Genomic DNA, 21411 nt, shown 5'->3' with positions numbered 1-21411 from the left:
GACGTTCATAGTTTGCTGGGGGACGGCATGAGCTTGTCCCTGAAGAGCTTCAACATAGCGTCCCAGAAGTGGGACGTTCATAGTTTGCTGGGGGACGGCATGAGCTTGTCCCTGAAGAGCTTCAACATAGCGTCCCAGGAGTGGGACGTTCATAGTTTGCTGGGGGACGGCATGAGTTTGTCCCTGAAGAGCTTTAACATAGCGTCCCAGGAGTGGACTTGGGCGTGGGTGTGGTCGAGAGCGTTGCCCCCCCAAATCATGCTGGAGGTCACCACGCGGTGGTACGACATCTCGCAGAACGGCACGTAGGGCGGCTCTACCAGGTGGCCTGCACCAGGGTACTTCAACACCTGCAACATCAAGTGACAAATTATAATTTGCCACACCAACATTGAATCCCATGGACACCATGGCAATAATTAATTGCCTTGAAATATTTTAAATTTACCAGCGAGACGCGAATGAAGCAGACGCCATGGCGAACGGTCCGACCTCGACACACGTGCTTCGACGTGAGAAATACACATTACTACAGCTCAGGTGTGTAGCTCATTACCACAGCTCAGGTGTGTAGCTCATTACCACAGCTCAGGTGTGTAGCTCATTACCACAGCTCAGGTGTGTAGCTCATTACCACAGATCAGGTGTGTAATGAGCTGCATTGATGTCTACGTATTTCACGTGACTAGCGTAACTGAACATTTTTACGGTAGAAAGATTAAGCCACACCAACAAGAATAATATATTCCTTTAAATGATTGATTTCAGATGACATGAAATAGGCCAGAAGGCTTTGAAGAGTATCTCATCTTGGTGGTAAATTATAAAATGCTACATGAAAAAGTTTAAGAAAATTATGACGATAATCTAAAATGAAGAGATCAACATTAGAAAAGCACTTCTATAAATTTTTGTTATTTACTCTTAGCCATTGCAGCCTATAGCAAAAACCCATCTTTTATTATGAACTAAAAAAATCCCCGTTAGATAACGAGATAAAAATATATCATACCAAATGAATGACAGTTAATTTCAGTCTGACATCTGACGTTGAATCAATGTTGACAAAATCAGAAGGAAAGGTGCCACACTTACCTGGAATTTCTCCAGGGTATGAGGGTTGTGCTGGGCGTAGCGTTGGTAAGCAATATCGGCAAACTTTTCACTGGTCCAGTTCTGATCGTCCTCGCTGACAATCCACAGCATGTGACAAGGAACTTTCTCCACCGGGACAATACTTTCAGGACAATTTTTGCCGTCAAAGATGCGTGATAGATTCAAACGGAGGTCACGTTGAATCTAGCACAAAAAAATATTGTTCTATGGAAAAAAATATCATTATTTTCTGTGAACAAAATCAAGCCAAAAAGCATTTCAACATTAATGAGAGCATTGCTTTTCAAACGAAAATTATAAAGAAGCCTGTAAAATAATTAACGTACAATCAATGCTTAAAAACACATTAATCGGGAGGAATGTGGCCATGACCTCAGTTATTCACTACTCATCACTAGAATTTAATGAAGATATTCATCAATTTTCCTAAACATCCTGAACATCTGTAGTTTTATTCTACAATAATTCAATTGAAAACATCAACACACTACATTTAAATACAAGAAGTGGATGACCTTTTGCCATGGCAGAAAACCACTCAAGTCTCAAGCAGGGCAATATCTTAAACTGCGGAGTAAGTAAATAAAAGTTTTATATTATTGAAAACTACTAACCTGCCCTTCCTCGATGGTGAAAGGAAGCGGCGGCCGAATAGGCTTCCCTCCAAGGTTCATGGAGGCTTGGATGCTGTAGCAGCTGCCATTGATGGGAACAATAACTTTCACTTTAGGAGAAACCATCGCCAAGTCCAGAGCTATGTCGCCTCCTTTGCTGGTGCCGATAACGCCAACGCCCTCTTTCGAAACCTGCAAGATGATACGATGCAGGCTCAGATGACAATATGATAACATAAAACAAAATCATAGTTCTAGAAACTAACACATAGATACCATCAATATGTGAACATAAATTCATCTAACTAAAAGCATGTTTTCACAGTTGGACCTCACCTTTATAGGCGCGAAATACATCATAGTTTTCTAAAGCGCTAGAAAACCTACTACTAGGAGCATCACACTTTTTCAGTATAATCTACAATATCGCGTCTCAGTTTAAGAGCTACCGCTACGTACCTTGCCATTGGACCTTAGGCGCGAAATAGACCATGATTTTCTGAAGCGCTAGAAAACCTACTACTACGAGCATTACACTTTTTCAGTATAATCTATAATCGCACCTCAGTTTAAGAGCTACCTTGTCATGCGAGTAAAGATAGTCTACAGCTTCGATGAAGTATTCGAGGTCGAGCGAGTCTAATGTTTGGGGGAGGTCGTCGTAGTCGAAGAAGGCGAGAGCGAGCGTGGCAACTCCGCGGGCTGCGAGGAGCGACGCTCGGTGCTCCATGAGACCCCCGGCGCTGCCGAACATGTCCACTACACCGGGGAAGGGGCCATCACCTGAGAGCAAAGTTCCATTGAAGTGATGATAATATGACATTACGCATCAATAAGGCATGTAAAGTACAGTTTAAACGACCAGATTTTTGTTTATCAAAGTTTTTATTTAATTTTATTTAAATTACAATTTACTTGACCTAGTATTTGCCACCAGTCGTGTTCTAATGAAATTTTTAAAGCATAAAACTAACCAGTTTCTATATGAATGCTCTTCATCATCTAAAAATAAAGAAATAATTTTAATTAAAACAAACCTGGGGGTAAATGCAGTGCCCCACGCACTCGACCATGCCTCACTGGGATTCTCTGGCAGCCATCGCCCATGAGCCTGCGCTCATGGACTGTTTCACACACAGGCTCCAATCCAAGAAATTCAGCTCCTTTCACCAACAAGTGATAACCATAGGCGCCTTCAAACACGGAAAGATTATACTGCAAATGAGAAAATTTAACAGAATCAAATATTCTGTGATTATTAATAGATAGAAGAATTTCTTTTGATAGTGTACTGAGAATTTATTCAAGTTATCAAAAGTCACTAAGATATTAAAGAAGATGGGTACTAATGCACAAAATGTACCGTATTCCTCAATCAATGAATTACCTTAAGAGGTGAAGTGATGTCATGCATAGACATCCTGGGATCTTTGAGTTTTGTAGACATGGGAAGGATGCACACAAAAGGTGCCATAGGGAACACCCCCGTATAGTGTCCTCCTAAAGCAGGAGTGTTCTTCAGATCTATTACACCACTGTTGTTAGACCTGAACCAAAGAAAACATATGAGACCAAAGTGATTATCAAGTCCATGTAGTCTAAAATAATCTCTACTGCAACTGATACATACATGCTTCTTAAAATGCATTCAGTGGACCCACAGTTTTATAATGCTCAATGACCATATCCAATTGTTAAAATTCACTAATAATATTAGTAGAACATTCATAAGTGGTGTTCAACATTACTGATGGTAGGAATCAGGAGGAAATATTCTAATTACAGGATAGTGGGGTGCCAAATGAGTGCATCCCTCATAATATGCAATTCTCATTAGGTAGAATAGATTGAAATGACAATAGAGTAAATCTGAGCAACTTATCCACAATAAAGATCTAACTGTTGCATTAACAGGAGAATTAGATTGTACATACCTATAGTGGGCAACAGCAGCAAAAGGCACACCTTTGCAGTCAGTAATAGAGGAGTGAAGAGTGTACACTTCGTTGGAGTCTAGTCCTGAAATAACGACACTAACAGCTTCATCCATCAGGCATGGAGAGGGCGTCACTCTGATGTCAGCATGTTCTTCATCAGTGCGCTGTAAGGCATGGAAATACTATGTCAGGTATTAAGTAGAAATTAAATGCTTTAACCACAGTGGAAAATAGAACTTTGTAATAGCCAACTATACAATTAAAGAACATTTGTACAAACCATTGCCATAAAAAAAACAATAGGTATAGGTATATACAATACACTACTGAAAACAGAGAATTTGGGAATAAATAACAAAGTATAGTAAAATTAAACATTGTGAATCATGAGATAATAGGTACTACTATATGTATCTACTCTCAACAATTTACAGACAGAATAAAATGGTTTTGATAAGTTACCCATTGAGGGAAGAATAGCAACTAAAGAACATGAATTGAAATTATAGTCTTCATGCATTCCATTTAATATTCTAGCGGCTTGTGAAACAACACTTACTGAGGGAGATGATATACTTGATGTTTTGCTCAGTAGCAAATTAGCTTGAGCTAGAGAAGGTCTTGATGAAAAATGCTTAACAGAGGACATTGTTCCTGAGAGTGGCCTCACAAAGCCTGCATAAAAAGTGGAAATTAGACTTTCTCTTAATCGTGGTACCTATTTAAAGTATTTCTGATCACACCTATTAATCAAATATTAAGTTGTAAAAAAGACTTGCAGAGTAAAAATTGGCATTAATCTTGAAGACGACTATTTACCCAATCTTTAAAAAGCAACTAATTAGGTAAATTCATACTTAAAATATTTTCAGTTTGGGAACATGGAACATTTTGTTTCTCAATATATTTCAGCTTTAAAGGTTTTTATAGTGGTGAGTGCTGTAAGTCAAGTGAAGCTGGGGTCATTTTTGGAGCCACAAGATTTCCAGCTAGCCAGCTTTCCTATTTGCTATTCCTGCTACAATCTAGAATTCTAGATGAATTATCTCTTACCTAACTGTTAATAACACTGCAGGCCTGAATCAAAAGATTACAAATGTATAAAATATACTAGGTCACTTCGGAGCTGCAAGATTTAATTCATAAGTTAGGAAATTCTAATCTAGTGGTAAAGTAGCTAGTGATTGGTAAAGGGTGAGTGGGTGGCCTTTGCGTCATAATCATGTCACTGACACTAAATTAATCCTACCTAGCTGCTATTTTTTTTTTTTGATAATTTGTTAACAAAAGTGTACCATCAGGCTACAAGATTCCAATTATTTTGAAATTTATTAAAAATACAGTAGGTATATCACATGAAATGATGAGAGGCTTTGCAAGCTGCGTGATTTCAGTTAGCAAGAAATTTCCAGTGCACTAAATTGTTGCTTTGGCTGCTAAATGGCTGGTCAGTGATTCAGTGGTCATTACTCACTACTGCCCTGCCGCCTGGGGCCTGGGCAGCTGGGCCCCTGGCAAGGATGACATTATGCAATATGCATGAGCCTATGAGGCTATGAGGCATGCCACACCTCAGCATGCCTTAGTCTTACCAATGCCAATTGTGCTTATTTTATTGTTAGCCTACTCTAGAGTCTAGATTCTATCATTCTAGAAGACTTGAACTGTTGAACAGATATTTATCAAATTCTCATTATCAAAATTGCAGACTGCAGTAAGTACTACTAGGTTATAGCTTAAGTTATAGGTAGATCTGTCTGCAAAGATATTTGTAAGTACTACTAGCCTAGGCACTAGGCAGATATCTTTGCAAAGATACCTAGGTATTTGCAAAATTGCAAAGATAAGAAAACTCTGCAAAGATATTTGTAGCCTACTTGAACAACCATTATTATATTTTATAATGATAGCTGGCACTTGGCAAATAAAGTGCTTAATGCAGTAGGCCAGTAGCTACAGTACAAGCTAGCCGCTAGTACTCAAGTCAGTTGAGACTTGAGTGCCGTAACGCCGTTAACAAACAACGATGGTGGTGGTGGTCGCGGGTTGTAGGTGAAGAAGAAGTCGCACGTTGACCGCTTGTGACACCTGGACTCAGCAATAGTTATTTAGTTGAAGTCTTCATCATGTTTCTCTCAATTTCATTTCCTTCTTTGCTGGCATGAGCTCTCTTTGTTATCAACAATTCTCTTGCTTAGGGCAAATCACAGTTTAATCCAGTGCATTTCACCAGCTACATGGTAGATAATCAACCAGTTTGCATGAGATATGTGGTGCCGTGGTGGTTGCTCTCACTATGTGGTGTTGAACTCTTCTGGGATAATTTCCTCCACCAAGGAGCACACGCACAGATATGAGAGGGACTCCCAGGCATAGTGGCAAAGCAGAGAGTTTTTTAGACTCTCCCTCAAGTTCATTTTTGGGTCCTATAAGTAGACCAGTAAAGTATCCTGGATACCAGCATTATAATACTTAAGAAATTTGTTGAAGTTCAACCCCACAGTGCAGGCACATGGGAGTGTCAGCCATGCCAAATCGATGAAGATAAGAACGAACCCCAACATGGCCAAGACGAAAACGGGTTAAAACCACTGTAGCACGACGAGAACGGCAAGCAACCCATGGGACAGGAGACATTCCAGTCCGAATGGAAGCTAGATGATGACCCCCCCCCCATCAGTAGCTACTGTAGTAACCCAATCCAACAAACAACGATGAAAGATGAGACAGACTCTGACAGTCTGACTGGGAGTTATCGTCTAGCCTACTTCTTCTACGGTACGTAGTACAAGTTTACGCCTTTACGGTATTTACCAATCATCAGACCGACGTCATATTATATTCATAGCTCATAAGACATGTAACCTTAAATGATCATGCACCATTACCTTTCAAGCAGAGAAGAGTACGAAACATCGTCACGAAGTAGAACCTATTTCAATTTCCAAGTTAAAAATTACACATGACAACTTTTCGCGACTCGCGCGTGTCAATTTTGGAACAGCTGACGAAAAAGCGTCAGTATTCAGTAAGCTCCTAGAAGGCTAGAAGTCAGGTTAGACCGGACCGGAATGTGTTGGATATCGGACTCGGAACGGGAAACGAATAAACATGTCAGTGATGATCTGAAGATTTATAAGATTGTTTTGTTGCTTGCAGCTTGATGACTTTGTAATCGGTTGTGTTAAAGGTAAAACACAGCTTATTGAAGACAGTTGTCGGTTTATTTAGAAATAATATCGTTTATATTACCGTAAAATGAATTTAGCCGAGAAAAACCCTTATGCTGTTATGGTAATGCATACGTTTTTTTTTTATAGTTTTTCATTTCTCGATGCGTCCTTAAAGCATAGTGGCAAACCAGAGATTTTTTAGAACCAGTTCATTTTCAATTTCCTCATCTACTCCATATTTTAATCATTTCCTTATGTATGAAAATGCTGGTATCCAAGATACTTTCTAGTCTACTTATAGGACTCAAAAATAAACTTGAAGAAGAGTCTAAAAAAATTGCTGCTTTGCCACTATGCCTTAAAGTGTCGGAATATACCGCGTTTACCCTACTGCCCTGGGGCCTGGGCGGCTGGGCCCCTGCCCCCTGGCAAGGCTGGCATTATGCATGAGGCATGCCACAGCAGCCACACCGCGGCATGCCTTAGTCTTACCAATGCTAATTATGCTTATTTTATTGTTGGCCTACTCTAGAGTCTAGATTCTAGAAGACTTGAACTGTTGAACAGATATTTATCAAATCCTCATTATCAAAATTGCAGACTGCAGTAAGTAAGTACTACTAGGTTATACCTACTAGCTTGCCTTCCTAGCCTATAATGCCCTATATATAGGTAGATCTGTCTACAAAGATATTCGTGTTGTGTGTACTACACTACTACTAGCGTGTACTAGACAGATATCTTTGCAAAGATACCTAGCCTCCTAGGTATTTGCAAAATTGCAAAGATAAGAAAACTTAAACTGTCTGCAAAGATATTTGTACTTGAACAACCATTATTATATTTTATAATGATAGTTGGCACTTGGCAAATAAAGTGCCTAATGCAGTGGCTACAGGCTAGTACTCAAGTCAGTTGAGACTTGAGTGCCGTAACGCCGTTAACAAACAACGATGAAAGATGAGACAGAGACAGACTCTGACAGTCTGACTCAGTGACTGACAGACTGAGAGTTATCGTCTAGGTACTTCTTCTACAATCTACGGTACGTAGTACAAGTTTACGCCTTTACCAATCATCAGACCGACGTCATAATCATATTATATTCATAGCTCATAAGACATGTAACCTTAAATGATCATGCACCATTACCTTTCAAGCAGAGAAGAGTACGAAACATCGTCACGTAGTAGAACCTATTTCAATTTCCAAGTAAAAAATTACACATGACAACTTTTCGCGACTCGCGCGTGTCAATTTTGGAACAGCTGACGAAAAAGCGTCAGTAAGCTCCTAGAAGTCAGGTTAGAATTGACCGGACCGGAATGTGATTGTGTTGGATATCGGACTCGGAACGGGAAACTAATAAACATGTCAGTGATGATCTGAAGATTTATAAGATTGTTTTGTTGCTTGATGACTTTGTAATCGGTTGTGTTGAAGTTAAAACACAGCTTATTGAAGACAGTTGTAGGTTTATTTAGAAATAATATCGTTTATATTACTGTAAAATGAATTTAGCCGAGAAAAACCCTTATGGTAATGGCCTTGTTTATGCTGGGTTCAATCAAGACCAAGGTAAGTAAACTCGCAAAGATAGCCAATTGTAAACTAAGATTTGTTATAGCTATCTTTGAAGTGAAGGTCATTTCCTCTCAAGGGAATAAAATAATACTTCAATTGTATCCATGAAGGATTTTTTCATGTAAAAATTGAATGATTATCAATTGGCATTGGTTGAGTTTATAAATAGGTATTATAGCCCGAGGTAGGTACTGTTGTTTAAAATTTATAATATATAGTATGTTATTCTTTATTTTGGTTTATATTTTCTTTGATTAACAAGACATAGAGTTACACTTGGCTCAGTTGGCTGAAATTGTTTCTGTTTGTTATAAATGATGTAAATCTATCAACTTTCATCGTTGATCATTCCATGAATGAACCAAAGTACGGAGTAGGGAGTACCAAAGTCCAAACTAAAAAATTATGGTGAAGCCATCAGTCATGCTCGTTGCCCATGCATGAATGGGTAATGAATTGAATGAAAATGAGAATTTTGCATATTTTTGAGGCTGGGGGATTCTGATGCTTCACTCTGCTTTACAATTCATGTAAAATGTATCAGTTTTCCTTGCAAGTGATGTGAACTTCTGCCACATGTAATAGCAACTCAGATTGGCTTATTGGAAAATTCGGCAAATTTTGCCTGATCATTTTTACAAAATTTATTGAGCAAGGTTCTTAGAAATGCCAGAAGCCGTAGCCTGTCTGCAAAGATAAGCATTAATGATTAATCCTGTTCATAGCCTTCATAGCTAGGTCACTAGGGGGCTTCTGCTGAGTGCTGAGCGCTGAGGGCCTGAGGCCGTGAGGCGGCGAGCTGACTGCTTAATTTTCCAGTTTGAAATAATCCATTATGAGATTTGAAAATCACCTACCTATACAATAATCATTTCACTCACAATTTTTTGATAAAATACTAAGTATTCAAGCTTAATCAGATATAAAGGCTTTTGATTTATACTGATATTTGATGGCTCTGAAAGTATTATATATTTTTTAGTGTGGTAGCTCCATACTAACTTGTTTTTGTCAAATCTGAAATTTCATGGATTCTAAATGATTTGGTGTTATTTAAAATGTTGCTACTTACAGGTAATTTTTTCTCATTGTGTACCTACAAGAATTAAGTTGTAGTAATTTTTTAGAAAGAGTTCAAGTGTTGCCAATGCTGAGTTAGAAAATGATATTCTTGTTCATATTTTGGAAGGAAAACCTAAATATTTTGACCTTCAAAATTTTTGTATCAAAATTTCTATCAAAGCTTTCCATTTGTTGAGAGGCAATGACAGTAAATTTGTAACTCCTGCTTAATGTAGATGGGCTTTGTTGTCACTTGTCCCAAATCATGACCCAAGGTGATCATGCTTTCATGTTCCTACTAAATGATATCCCAAGCATTTTGATTTGTCAGTGTACCATTGCCAAACTGATGTTGCCATTTTCATTTTCAGGCTGCTTTGTGTGTGGAACTGAAAATGGCTTCCGTGTTTTCAACTGTGAACCTCTGAGAGAAAAAGAAAGACAAGATTTCCCTGATGGAGGCATTGGTCATGTTGAAATGCTCTTCCGCTGCAACTACCTTGCTCTTGTTGGCGGTGGGCGCAACCCCAAGTTCCCTCCTCAAAAAGGTTATTAGAATCTTAGTGTTTTAAGTACATGGTTACAAACTGAGTTGTGTATTAGAGCTTATTTTAACATTAATTTTATATTAAAAGCAAGTGAAACTGTTGAACTTGGATAGGCAAGCATTTTTCTTATGTAAATTCTCTGCTTAAGAAAACTGCTATCTATCAGTAGTGATTTATAATTTTCAACAAACTTTCCAGCAGTTTATCTATAATCTTTTTACAACAAACATTTTGCATTATTTATGTTCAAAAGTACCTAGCTTACAATAATATTTAACATTATATGCTCCTCTTAGAATCTTTCTACTCCTCAGTGTCCAAATTTTGCCAACTTCAAATTCATTATTTCATTAATGAAATCTATATCCTTTTCATTTAGTCATTGAGAACTGATGTCTATTTAATTTCATTACAGTGATAGTCTGGGATGACCTAAAGAAAAAAGCTGTGATTGAGCTGGAGTTTCAAGAAAAAGTAATTGGAGTTCGACTAAGGCGTGACCGGATAGTGGTGCTTCTGCTTGACACAATTCATGTCTACACATTCACCTGTACACCTCAGCATCTCCACACCTTCCCAACTGCTCCTAACCCAAGAGGTGGGTTTCTTATTAACATTGCAAGAAAATTTAATTACCCACATACAGTAGAAATTATTTCTATTATTATAATTATTATTATTATTATTATTATATTATAATTATTATTCATCATTAAATTGAATTCTAAACTAATAACCAAAATTTAAATGGGAGGACTTTTTTTGGTGTTTTAATGTAAAATGCAGTTATAATTTGAATGAGAACTCACTCCATGAAGCTAGATAAAGCAACACAAGTCAAGGCTCTGATTGCCACAATATTTTTTATTTAACTAATATTTACCAGCTCTGGCATTGCTGATTTATCTATTGATTAGAATAATTACTTGAAATTCTCAATTCTATTTTCATCATTCATAACATCAGGCCTGAGGCCACTGAGAAATTTGTCCCAACATTTGAATCATGTGAAAAGCATCATTAAAAGAGCTACATAATTTGTCAAAAAAAAATTTTTTTTAACAGATATCTTTGCTCAAAGCAAAAGGAGGTTAATTCTTTTGTCCTGGATTTTCAATAAGAAAAATTAGTTATGTCATTGATTAATATCAATTTATATATATTGCTTGCAGGCATCTGCGTGCTTTGCCCCAACAGCAGTACAAGTCTGCTGGCATTCCCTGCGCCCACCACCGGGCAGGTGCAGCTCGTGGACTTGGCCGCTCCCACTCCACAGCGCTCCCCTCTCCCTGCCCACACCACCAGCATTGCTGCGCTGGGTTAGTCTATGTAGTGATTTAAAAACATTCATTTTCAGATTGTGTGATCTTCAGTGGAGATTATTGACAATTTGACATTCATTCATAGGTAGGTACTTCAACATGGAATTGTTGTGTGGTTTTCTACCCTCATGAATTGCTCTGAATTGGTGAATTTTTTTTTATTGGTTTTGGAATTGCTAGATCTTTTTACTGTATCATTTTAAGATGATTTTATTTGTTGATTCACTTCAATTCAGTATTAATTGATTACTGGTCAGCCACTAATTAAATGGGAAATTATTGTCCCACTATTGAATATTTGTTCGTTAGGGTCCCAAGTCACATTTTCTATTTCATTTTTTTACATATTATAAAATGATTCCTTTAGACATTCAATGATTATCATTAGTGTGACTTCCTAATATTTGATATAGCTCCTTAACTACTATGTATGCATTAACTGCTATGCTATACTCATTATCGATCACGACTCTATGTTGATGCTTGATGTGACTCTGATCTTCATACTGACAGACCTCATTAATTATCACGACTCTTATGTTGATGTTTGCCACATCTCTACCATTCTACTGACCGCAGCATTGAGCGTGACGGGAACGCTGCTGGCGACAGCGTCCGTCAAAGGAACACTCATTAGGATCTTCTCGACGACCTCTGGCACGCGGCTCACTGAACTCAGGAGGGGAGCGAACCCTGCTAATATTTACTGGTAGGGCGCTTTAAAACTTAAGGTCATGCAGATCTGTTTCCACTAAAGCATTGTTTCGCTTCTTCTATTAATGCTCAAACCAGAAATTGAGTTCAATTATCTATTCAAAATGTTGTGGATTAAAGAATGTTTGCCAAGTGTTGATTGGTGAAGTTAGAGTAAATTTACAATTGTTTGAGTAAACTTACATGGTCATTAGAAGTAGAATGAAATAAATGCAAAAGGAATTATATAAATTATTGAGATAGAATAGAGTTAATTGATTTGTATTGCAATTGTAGCCTGAACTTCAGCCAGGACAGCAGCCTGGTGTGCGTGTCGAGCGACCACGGCACCGTGCATGTCTTTGGTATTGACGACACGCACAAGAACAAACAGAGCAGGTCAGCCAGCAACATCCTTCTCACCTTTTCTTCCATTGCATCTTACTCTGTATACATTTTTCATTTCTTTTTCTCTCACACCATCCTCATTATAAACTTATTAATGTCTTTGACCAATGTCTTCTTTATAAACTTATGCATCTTTTTCACCAACGTCATTATGAACTTAATAACTTCTTTTACATCGTCGTTTTTATTAACTCATTAATCTCTTTCAACATCGTCATCATTGTAACCATATTTATTTCTTTGACTACAAAAAATGACAATTCTCGAGACAGTAGAAGATTCAAATTTCGTTGCGACAGTTAGCATTTAATAACCAAATTCAGAAACAACTAACCAATTTCCCAAAATTATTTCAGCCACTGCACAGGCGTAGAATTAACATATTTCTCAAATTTAGTTTAGATCTAAGTCTTTTGCGGCAACATTCTATTAATTATCTTATTCAAAAGCAAAAAAACCAACAAACATGAAATTATTATTGCCACTGCACAGAAGGAAAATAATGAAATTTCTCAAGCTAGGTAGAGGTCTAAGTTCATTTACGTCAGTAATTAATTAATTATCTAATTCAGAAACGAATAATCTTATTTGCTTGAAATTATTACAGCCACGGTTCAGATGTAAAACACACATGCTTCTCGTATTTGAACCTAGTTTAGTTGATATCTAAATTTATGGCGGCAGTTAGGTGTTTTTTTTTATCTAACCCACTAGCGACTAAACACATGTCCCTTAAATTATTACAGTCACTGCACAAGTGTTGTCATTGTAAGCATATTAATATTATTCAACACCATCGTCATTATAAAAAACTATTCTCTTTCACCATCGTCGTTATTGTGAGCATATGAATCTCTTTCACCCAAGTTATCATTAAACACTTATTTATCTCTATCACCATTGTGGTTTTTATGATCTTATTAATCTCTTTCACCCCCTCGTCATTATAACTTTTCAACAACTCACTTTCAAGTACCACATTCCTTCTAGTGTCATTACAGTTGCACCTCAATGTGTGCAGCCGATTTGTTGCGAGACATTTTATTAGCATATTAAATTGTGTCATATTTGTTGAATCGCTTATGAATAAATATATGAGCACAAATATGTTTTATCCGGTGTAAATTCTTGTATATATATCTATTTAATTAAGTCTGGTAAAATAATGTTTATTAAATTTGTAGGATTCTACGTATTAAAGTATAATAGTGAATTATGTGTATTAAATTACATGGAATCGTGTTAATTTAATCTTGTTTTCAGTTTGGCTGGCACTTCATTTTTGCCGAAATACTTCAGCAGCAACTGGAGTTTCAGCAAGTTTGAGGTGCCAGGGGGAGCTCAGTGCCTGTGCGCCTTCAGCCCCCACACCAACGCTGTCATCGGTTCGTCATAGTACTTCTATATCATTATTTAATAATCAATATTAGTAGGTACTCATTGTTAATATTAATGAGTCTAATCATCCACGTATATCAATCAAGATATCTTAGTAATTCTTTGTTCTTTTTGCCCTAATGCGGTTTTGTTGTGTAGAGTTTATAGGTTGTAGGATTCTTGATGTTTTATCGATCACCATACTAAGCTATTGTTCTATAAATTCCGACAATGTATTGGCCGTACACAAGTTAGTACTCATGAAATTATTGGTTGGTCAGCCGTGTGTGCGGACGGGACGTTCCACAAATTCATGCTGAAGAGCAGCGGGGAGTGCGAGCGCGACGCGCACCACCACTTCCTGACCATGACGGATCACCACCCGGCGCACGGCTCCTCCTGAGCTGCCAGACCCCAACACCACCCGGCGCACGGCTCCTCCTGAGCTGCCAGACTCCAACACCACCCGGCGCACGGCTCCTCCTGAGCTGCCAGACCCCAACACCACCCGGCGCACGGCTCCTCCTGAGCTGCCAGACCTCAACACCTGCTGCTGCTTCATTGGCAGAGCAGTTATGCAGTACTACAACAGTTCAGCAGTTGTGCAGTGCCTCAGCAGTTGTGCAGTGCAGTGCCTCAGCAGTTGTGCAGTGCCACAGCAGTTGTCCTGTGCCGCAGCAGTTGTGCAGTACCTTAGCGCTTGCGCTGTGTCATTGCAATTGTGCAGTGCAACAGCTGTTACGGACGATGTATATTCCGTTTTTTTCGGCTTATATACAAGAGCAACAGTTACATGTAAGCCGAACTGTTATAAGTTTTGCCTGTATAACAGTCCTTCTTTGACTTAGCGATCGATTTTAAGCTGTGCCTGTCGTGTCTATTTTGAATTAGATTTCGAGTTCTGTTGTTGTCGTCTAATGGAATTTATCAGTTTTTTACTTATTTGTTCACTTTTTCCTGTTGTATTTCATGTTCTCTGCGGCGTTCGTAAAGTTTTGTTCATCATCCCGATGAAGTTGTTAATCTCTGTACACATTATTTAGATTTATCTTCAGCACATCCGTATTTTAATTTAGCCGTTTTTCAGAAAAGGTGAGGTGCATTTGAATTAAGTTATAGAAATTTAGTTAAATTTATTGGGCCTTCTTAAATTTGTGCCGTTTACCTATAGGCTTTAATACTGATACCGTTTGTCTAGTTTTCATTTTAGTCCGAATGTTCAGTAACTTGTTGCAGTATCGACAATTGTCGTTTCAAAGATGGCTCGATTTTAATCATTTTTTAACGGAATTTAAATATTTACTCATTAAATAAAACAGAATAAGAAAAGAAGTTCAATTGATATCTATAATTTGGTCAGATTTGCATTTGATTTTATGTAACTTAAAGGATATTTGGAAAGTATTGCTTTGATAACATTTACGGTTATTTCGTTGATGGTTTGGTAAGATTTGGACTTGGCTTGCTATCAGCTTGGTAAGATTTTTTTGCCCTCCGTTTGATAAGATTTTTTTTTTCGGTCATCTTAGTAAGATTTTTTCTTCGGCCTCAGCTTGGTAATTTTTTTTCCTGTCGTCGCCTTGGTAAGATTTTTTTTTCCGTCAGCTTAGTAAGACATTATGTTCGCCCTCACCTTGGTAAGATTTTTTTTGCCGTGAGCTTAGCAAGATATTTTTTCGCCCTCAGGTTGGTAAGACTTTTTTTATTTGTCGTCGGCATGGTAAGACTTGGATCTTCATGTGTCGCCGGTTCGTTTAAGGCGTTCACTGTTCAGTTGTCCCTAATGTGTTGTGCGTCAGATACGCGCTGCATTGCTGTAGCGTGCGTGCCTGTGAGCAGACTGCTGCGGTTTCCGCTTCCACTTTTATCGGTTAATTAGGTATAGCAAAAAGCAATTCAACCTTCATATAAATCAAAACACAATGCTGTGGCTGGATCCAATTCTTAGTTGATATGCTATTACAGTGTTTCTAAATTTCTCATTCACTTCTGTTGATTTATGATAATTATGTTTGCTCTTTGCTAAGCTATTTCACAGAATATACATGTTCCGCAACTCCGGGTTAATAAGGATATTTATTTTCGTTGAGAATATTATTTTTGGCTGAAGCACCATTCTTTGAAAACTGCTTTTGGATTTTCACGTGCTTGGGTTCCATGATATCAACAAGGCTCTACCCTTATTGCAACGACCCTCACTGACTTGCCAGAGTTGACTTCAAAGAATTGTTGTCGTATTGAATGCAAGTGAGTAAACAATAGCTAGTTTCACTGTACTTATGAAGTATTCTTATGAGGTAAGGCGGTGATTTTTTATATATTTATAGGCTATACTGCGTAGACCGTTTTATTCAATGCTCTAGTGCAGTAGCTAGTAGGCTTATCATTTCTTGTGCTCAAACTCAGTGGAACTATCCACGTCTGCTCCTATGACTGCCTTTGATTTAAAATTTTTGAAGTAATTTAATAGGTTTCCTGTAGGCGCGTGTGCGCCAGTACAAGGTTCCCGAGCACGTATTGTAGCTGCGCTCTTTATAAGAAGGAAGAAAATTTCGATCGAACTTTTTTCCATTTGGTTTAGAATTGAAACTTGTGAGCTTAATATATTTTCTCGTAAATAAATTGATAAAAAAAACTGTTGCTGAAAACATTGTCACGCATAAAATTCTTCGTTCTTCATATTCTCTTTCAAGTGCGGTCAATTAAAATCTGGAGAACGTAACGACGATAGGTCGTTATGAAAAGGTATATGTAGTTATAGTTTACGAATCGAGGCATTATTATTGCTTGAGGCTAAGCGTAAAACGTGCCTTGTAAGAACCTTCGGTATGCTGGCGCTGCTAGGCTTTCTCACTTATTTGACGCGCTTATAATCTTTCTGTCTCTTATACTAAAGTTCAATTCATCTTGTTTTGTAACAATATCGCCATGTTGTGTTTAAGATGTATAGTTTCGTCGTTATGAGCTAATTATTATCTAATATTATTTATTACGCGAGAATTTTCAATTACCACACTTACCCCATATTATTCAGCTAATAATGAACGGGAGCTATAAAATTAGGAAAATGTCTTGTATCCGACATTTTTCTGCTCTTGTACGACTAAGGCAAATAATTTTTTTTTTTTTTTTGTGTCCACGGCAGCGCAAACCAAACTATATAACAAACGAAGCATAATGGAAGTATAACTCGCAATGAATTTCTTGCTAAATTTAGAGTTTATTTGAGTAACGATACAGTTAGGAGCATCTTGGGGCAGCGGGGTGAGTGAAGGCACACTTATTCCCCTCGGGTGTAAGTCAAGTAGCAACAAGGATTGACTTGTAGCTGTAGCTCTCTCTGTCGCTACCTACAGCGTCGGCTCAGACCGAAGCTGGAGCTTTGGATCTTATGTTGTGGTTCAACTCGCCGTTTGCTAAGATGCTGATTTGTTAATAAAATACCCGTCATATTATCCTGTCTTATTGTCTTATTTTGGAACTTAGTCTGCCAAACCGGCGTACGGTCCACTGCTCCCGCTCGCGAACCTCGTAGCCTCTATGGTCATTGCAACACTGGCCTATATCAGGAAATTCACCTTTTTGCCACATGACTTCTAACCATGCCAATGGTGGTAACTGCTCTCTCCCGCTCGCGCATCGGATTACGACGACCTTCAGTCCACACTGATGCAGCAGCCGTCGGACTTGGTTCAGAACTACTTGTACAACTGTTCAGACATGAGGTTAGGCACTGGATGCATCAAGATAACTAATCGTCTTCTTTTCGCATACCATACATATCTCAGGACCCCCAGCGCCTCATCTCCACGTAGAAGTCCCGAGGAGGCGGCAGACTTTTTGGGACTTTTTCGGCAGACAAAAAGACGAACTTGTTTTTGGCCAACTTCTCCCTCTTCCTGTGACCCTCCTTCATCCGCCACCTGAAGGCCCTCACGCACGCATCAGCGTCGGCGCAAGAAAGAACGTCAGGAAATCGTTCTTTTGTGTTGCTGAACATAATTGTGAATCAAAACCAAGATTATAGGTTAAGAGCGTAAATTAGAAACGCTATTATTTTTTAAAGATCTTGGGAAGGTATTTTGAGAAAGCTGTGTTTTTTAGCATTATGATTTAGCAAAAGTTTGGTATTGTTTGGAAGCTTTAAATGGTTATATGGTTAACTTATTTTCTTAGAAAACATTGAGAACTTCGAAAGAAATTCAATTTCCTACTGTAAATTTCAGTTTTTTATTCACAATAACTGGTTTTGCTGGTCCTGGTTGTTCGTTTCTGACACCCTTTTTTCTTCACCGTGACTCCTGGGCGAGACGGCCGTTAGAGAACGCACTCTTGCAGAGCTGCATGTGTTCGCCTTCGTCGAGGCCAAAATCGGCCGCGGCAGATTGAACAAAGTACAAACGTCTTAGGCGGCTATTGAACTCATTGGTATGACAGTAGATGCTGATATATTTTATAGGAATTTAAATAAATCCGTGATACCAGACGTTCTCATCCGTGCGATGTGTTGTGGCTAATTCTACTGAAATTCCAGTGAATATTAATTCAGAAGTAGTAGAGTGTGATTGAATGTATTGCTATCACAATAGACAGAGGACTTGAGTATGGTATCAGTTCTGGTTTGGTAATTAAATTCATTAAATTCTTGGGTGCATTTGCGATGTAGTAATTAATTATTTGCTAGAAATCGGTGGACACCGCGAATAATCATATCGTACCACATTGCCGCCACCCTAACTTTATGGCGCTTGTAAAATGAACACCAGCCTACCTGAAGTATCTGTCAACAGAAAATTATGCGCAGCTTTATAAAGTAAAGCAATTGTTTTAAAATTCGACATAGATAAATTAATTTTGGAAAAATCATCTTTCACCCCTGCACTAGAGGGAATAATCACGCTCTGTATGTTGACGAGAGCAGGCTAACTAAACCTTTTTTCTGACCGCCATCTTGCTGTTTGTGAGAGACACCGCGATTGTCTCCTACTCTACAGGAGTTGAAATTGCGCTTCAAGACTCGACTACTGTACTCGCATGATCTGTAATTCTTTAAACTTTTAAGGTCAACAAGAACTTTTTATAAATTAGTATGCATGGAGAGCACTTGTTGTACTATCTGCTAATTAGTTATTCACTGCTCTACATGTGAGCATATATTTAACAGATTAAGGCTAGAATTAATGTCATTTTCATTTTCTGAACACACATGCTGAGTGTTCGAGTTTGTGTCGTTCGTTGGTTGTTTTTATGAATGCATGTTGTATGTTGTAAAATATACAACGCAGTTGTATGTTTTTGTGAGACATTATGTTGTATGTCATGTAGTGCCGAATTGTAAAATATAAGTAAATTTTCAGCGCTATTGACAACAATTTCTCATTAAATCTTCTTCCACCTCCTGCTTTAAGCTTATCTAAAGAATTTATTCGTAAATTTAAGCATATGAATAGTAAAATATCCAATTATTCAATATTTAGATATTAAAATCTTATTGACAAGGAAAACCCGCTTTATATTTCGACAATCTATAATAAATTTTATTTTCCAACTTTATTTCGTGATGCAAATAAGCATTTATTATTTTAAAGGTGCGGAAATCGATCAATCGTACGCTACATAACATTGATACACATGATCTGTGTTGCAAGTTGCAACGGATGAAACAAAAACGTAAAAAATCATCTTGTTTTACACATAACGGTTCTGATCTGAACGTCATTAGTTCAACCTAGCTAATTTTGACGCCGAGTTTTAATAAGCCATTACGGAAAGGATTCAGCGTTGAGATATCCGACAAGTGTGAGCAACATCGCCCACACGTAAACAAAGCTGAAACTTTCGTGCGAGGTTGGAGCATTTCTTTCCTGAAATGACCCGCGGCAGCCGCTATTTAGAACTGATGAGGGTGCTAAATATATAAGGGCTCATCGTTTAATCATGACGATAATCGAGAAAAACGATTGCGAATTACTATTGAGAATAATGATTGAAAACAATGATCGAGAACAATCATTGGGAACAACAATTGAGAACGATAACTAAGAAAGATGATCGAGTACATTGATTGGGAAGAATTATTGAGAACAATGACTGGGAATTGCGATTCAAAAAAATAATTGTGAAAGATTTTGTAATGCTAAAGAATAATGAACATAATTAACTGTGATTATTCTTCCTTCATCCACGATTTCTATGTTTCTTATTCAACATTTTGGCACCAATTTTAATCTCAAGCGCATTCTCGATCTATACAATGGGTCAGATGATATTAATTGGAACAATTCTATCGTCAAACTGAGGTTTTCTAAACCGAGATACTTGGTGACCAGTTCAACCATTTAATGTTGCAAATTAACCATCATTTCATTAATCATATCTTCAATATTATTATACATCGCCATTAATAAAAATGATAAATATGGAGTAAATTCATTGTAAAAATTATTGTTTATGTTCGCCAAGGACTGCTCATCCTGACGCCATTAAATAATTTTTTGCCCGCTTGCTGTCATGGTTGAAGAGTTCATTGTCCTCGCTATCATCATATTACCTCCAGTTTATTGTATTATGCAATTCTTTGTCCTCGGTTACTTCCCTCGTTTCGTGCCCTCAACATGCAAGGGAAGGCAGGAAGGTCAAGGCCCAGCGGAGAGAGAGAGGAGCTTGTATTGATCCTCAGCCGAGGGCAGGGAGCACTGCTCGCTCCCTCACACCTCCCGCTTCTTACCCTCATCCGCCTACGAACGTACTTGTGCCTCCGCGTGCCCTGCCCCGTACCCTCAGCTAGTGCCCAGGTTCCCCTCGCCGTTAGCCGCCTACGCGTGCCCCATGCCCTCGTCAAATGCCCGAACCCTCAAGTAGCCGCGGCCGCCACCTACGCATGCAGCTGCAGGACTTCCTCAAGAGCACGCTCACCGCTTTATACTTTGAAGAAAAATGGATTAGCTGAATTGCTGGACTTACCTCTGAGGATATATGACGATTCCTTGTAGAATTATGATTTTTATCGATTTTAATGAACGACTCTCTCTCTCTCTCTCTCTCTCTCTCTCTCTGGGCTACAGTCCTCTGTTACTTGAAAGTCATCAAATACGCGTTTTTGACCCGTAGTGTGGTTTGGGTTCCCATCATTCGTTCCTGCATTTTAAAAATTCCACCCTGCTTAAGTACCTTTATTGCATACAAATACCTTCCTTTAACTTTGCGCTTCAGGCCAGAAGTTGTTTCATTTTGTTATTTTGTCTACATTCTACACGTTTTCACGTAACAGTAATAATCTTGGGATTCTGGTTTTCATTTAGAATAAAAGTCATGAAGGAGAATAGTGATTGATAACTTATTTAAATATTTGTCAAATATTCATTACTTAGTAGTTAATAAGTTATTAGACTTCTTTTAGAGTGCAGATAACTTTTGATAGCAATGTTAGATTTAAATTGATATGGACGAAATGATATGGATGTCGAAAAAGCACAAGAAAAAAGCGAAAATGAATGTAATGGGTCCTAGTTCGCTTATAAACGGAAAACGGCAATTTTTCTGCTTATAGCTCTGGATTATAACGTGAGCAATAAGCA

General features: G+C 38.1%; 2 protein-coding genes across 3 annotated transcripts; one reads left to right on the top strand and one right to left on the bottom strand.

Moving 5' to 3' along the window:
- Window positions 1–90: 90 nt before the first annotated feature.
- Window positions 91–8093, bottom strand: LOC108672088 (acyl-coenzyme A thioesterase 1). 2 transcript variants are annotated; one of them, XM_047884106.1, is made up of 9 exons: window positions 7993–8093; window positions 4227–4342; window positions 3665–3831; window positions 3118–3277; window positions 2768–2945; window positions 2311–2513; window positions 1731–1922; window positions 1096–1299; window positions 91–350 (listed from the first exon to the last, which is right to left on the bottom strand). In XM_047884106.1, exons 1-9 carry the CDS (start codon window positions 8018–8020, stop codon window positions 150–152), a joined length of 1449 nt encoding a protein of 482 aa, XP_047740062.1. In that variant the 5' UTR covers window positions 8021–8093; the 3' UTR covers window positions 91–149. The 2 variants fall into 2 exon arrangements, with proteins under 2 accessions (XP_047740062.1, XP_018015205.1); XM_018159716.2 differs by lacking the exon at window positions 7993–8093 and adding an exon at window positions 6556–6637.
- A 97-nt stretch (window positions 8094–8190) lies between these two features.
- On the top strand, window positions 8191–17287 carry LOC108672114 (WD repeat domain phosphoinositide-interacting protein 3). Its single transcript, XM_018159742.2, has 8 exons — window positions 8191–8418; window positions 9858–10034; window positions 10450–10632; window positions 11207–11353; window positions 11936–12065; window positions 12347–12448; window positions 13721–13842; window positions 14116–17287. Exons 1-8 carry the CDS (start codon window positions 8352–8354, stop codon window positions 14235–14237), a joined length of 1050 nt encoding a protein of 349 aa, XP_018015231.1. The 5' UTR covers window positions 8191–8351; the 3' UTR covers window positions 14238–17287.
- The last annotated feature ends 4124 nt before the right edge of the window (window positions 17288–21411 follow it).

The sequence above is a fragment of the Hyalella azteca genome, unplaced genomic scaffold, assembly GCF_000764305.2.
Source record: "Hyalella azteca isolate HAZT.00-mixed unplaced genomic scaffold, Hazt_2.0.2 contig14637, whole genome shotgun sequence".
NCBI lineage: Eukaryota > Metazoa > Arthropoda > Malacostraca > Amphipoda > Hyalellidae > Hyalella > Hyalella azteca.
The sequence above is the reverse complement of the archived record's forward strand: the minus strand, read 5'-3'. Positions and strand labels throughout refer to the sequence as shown.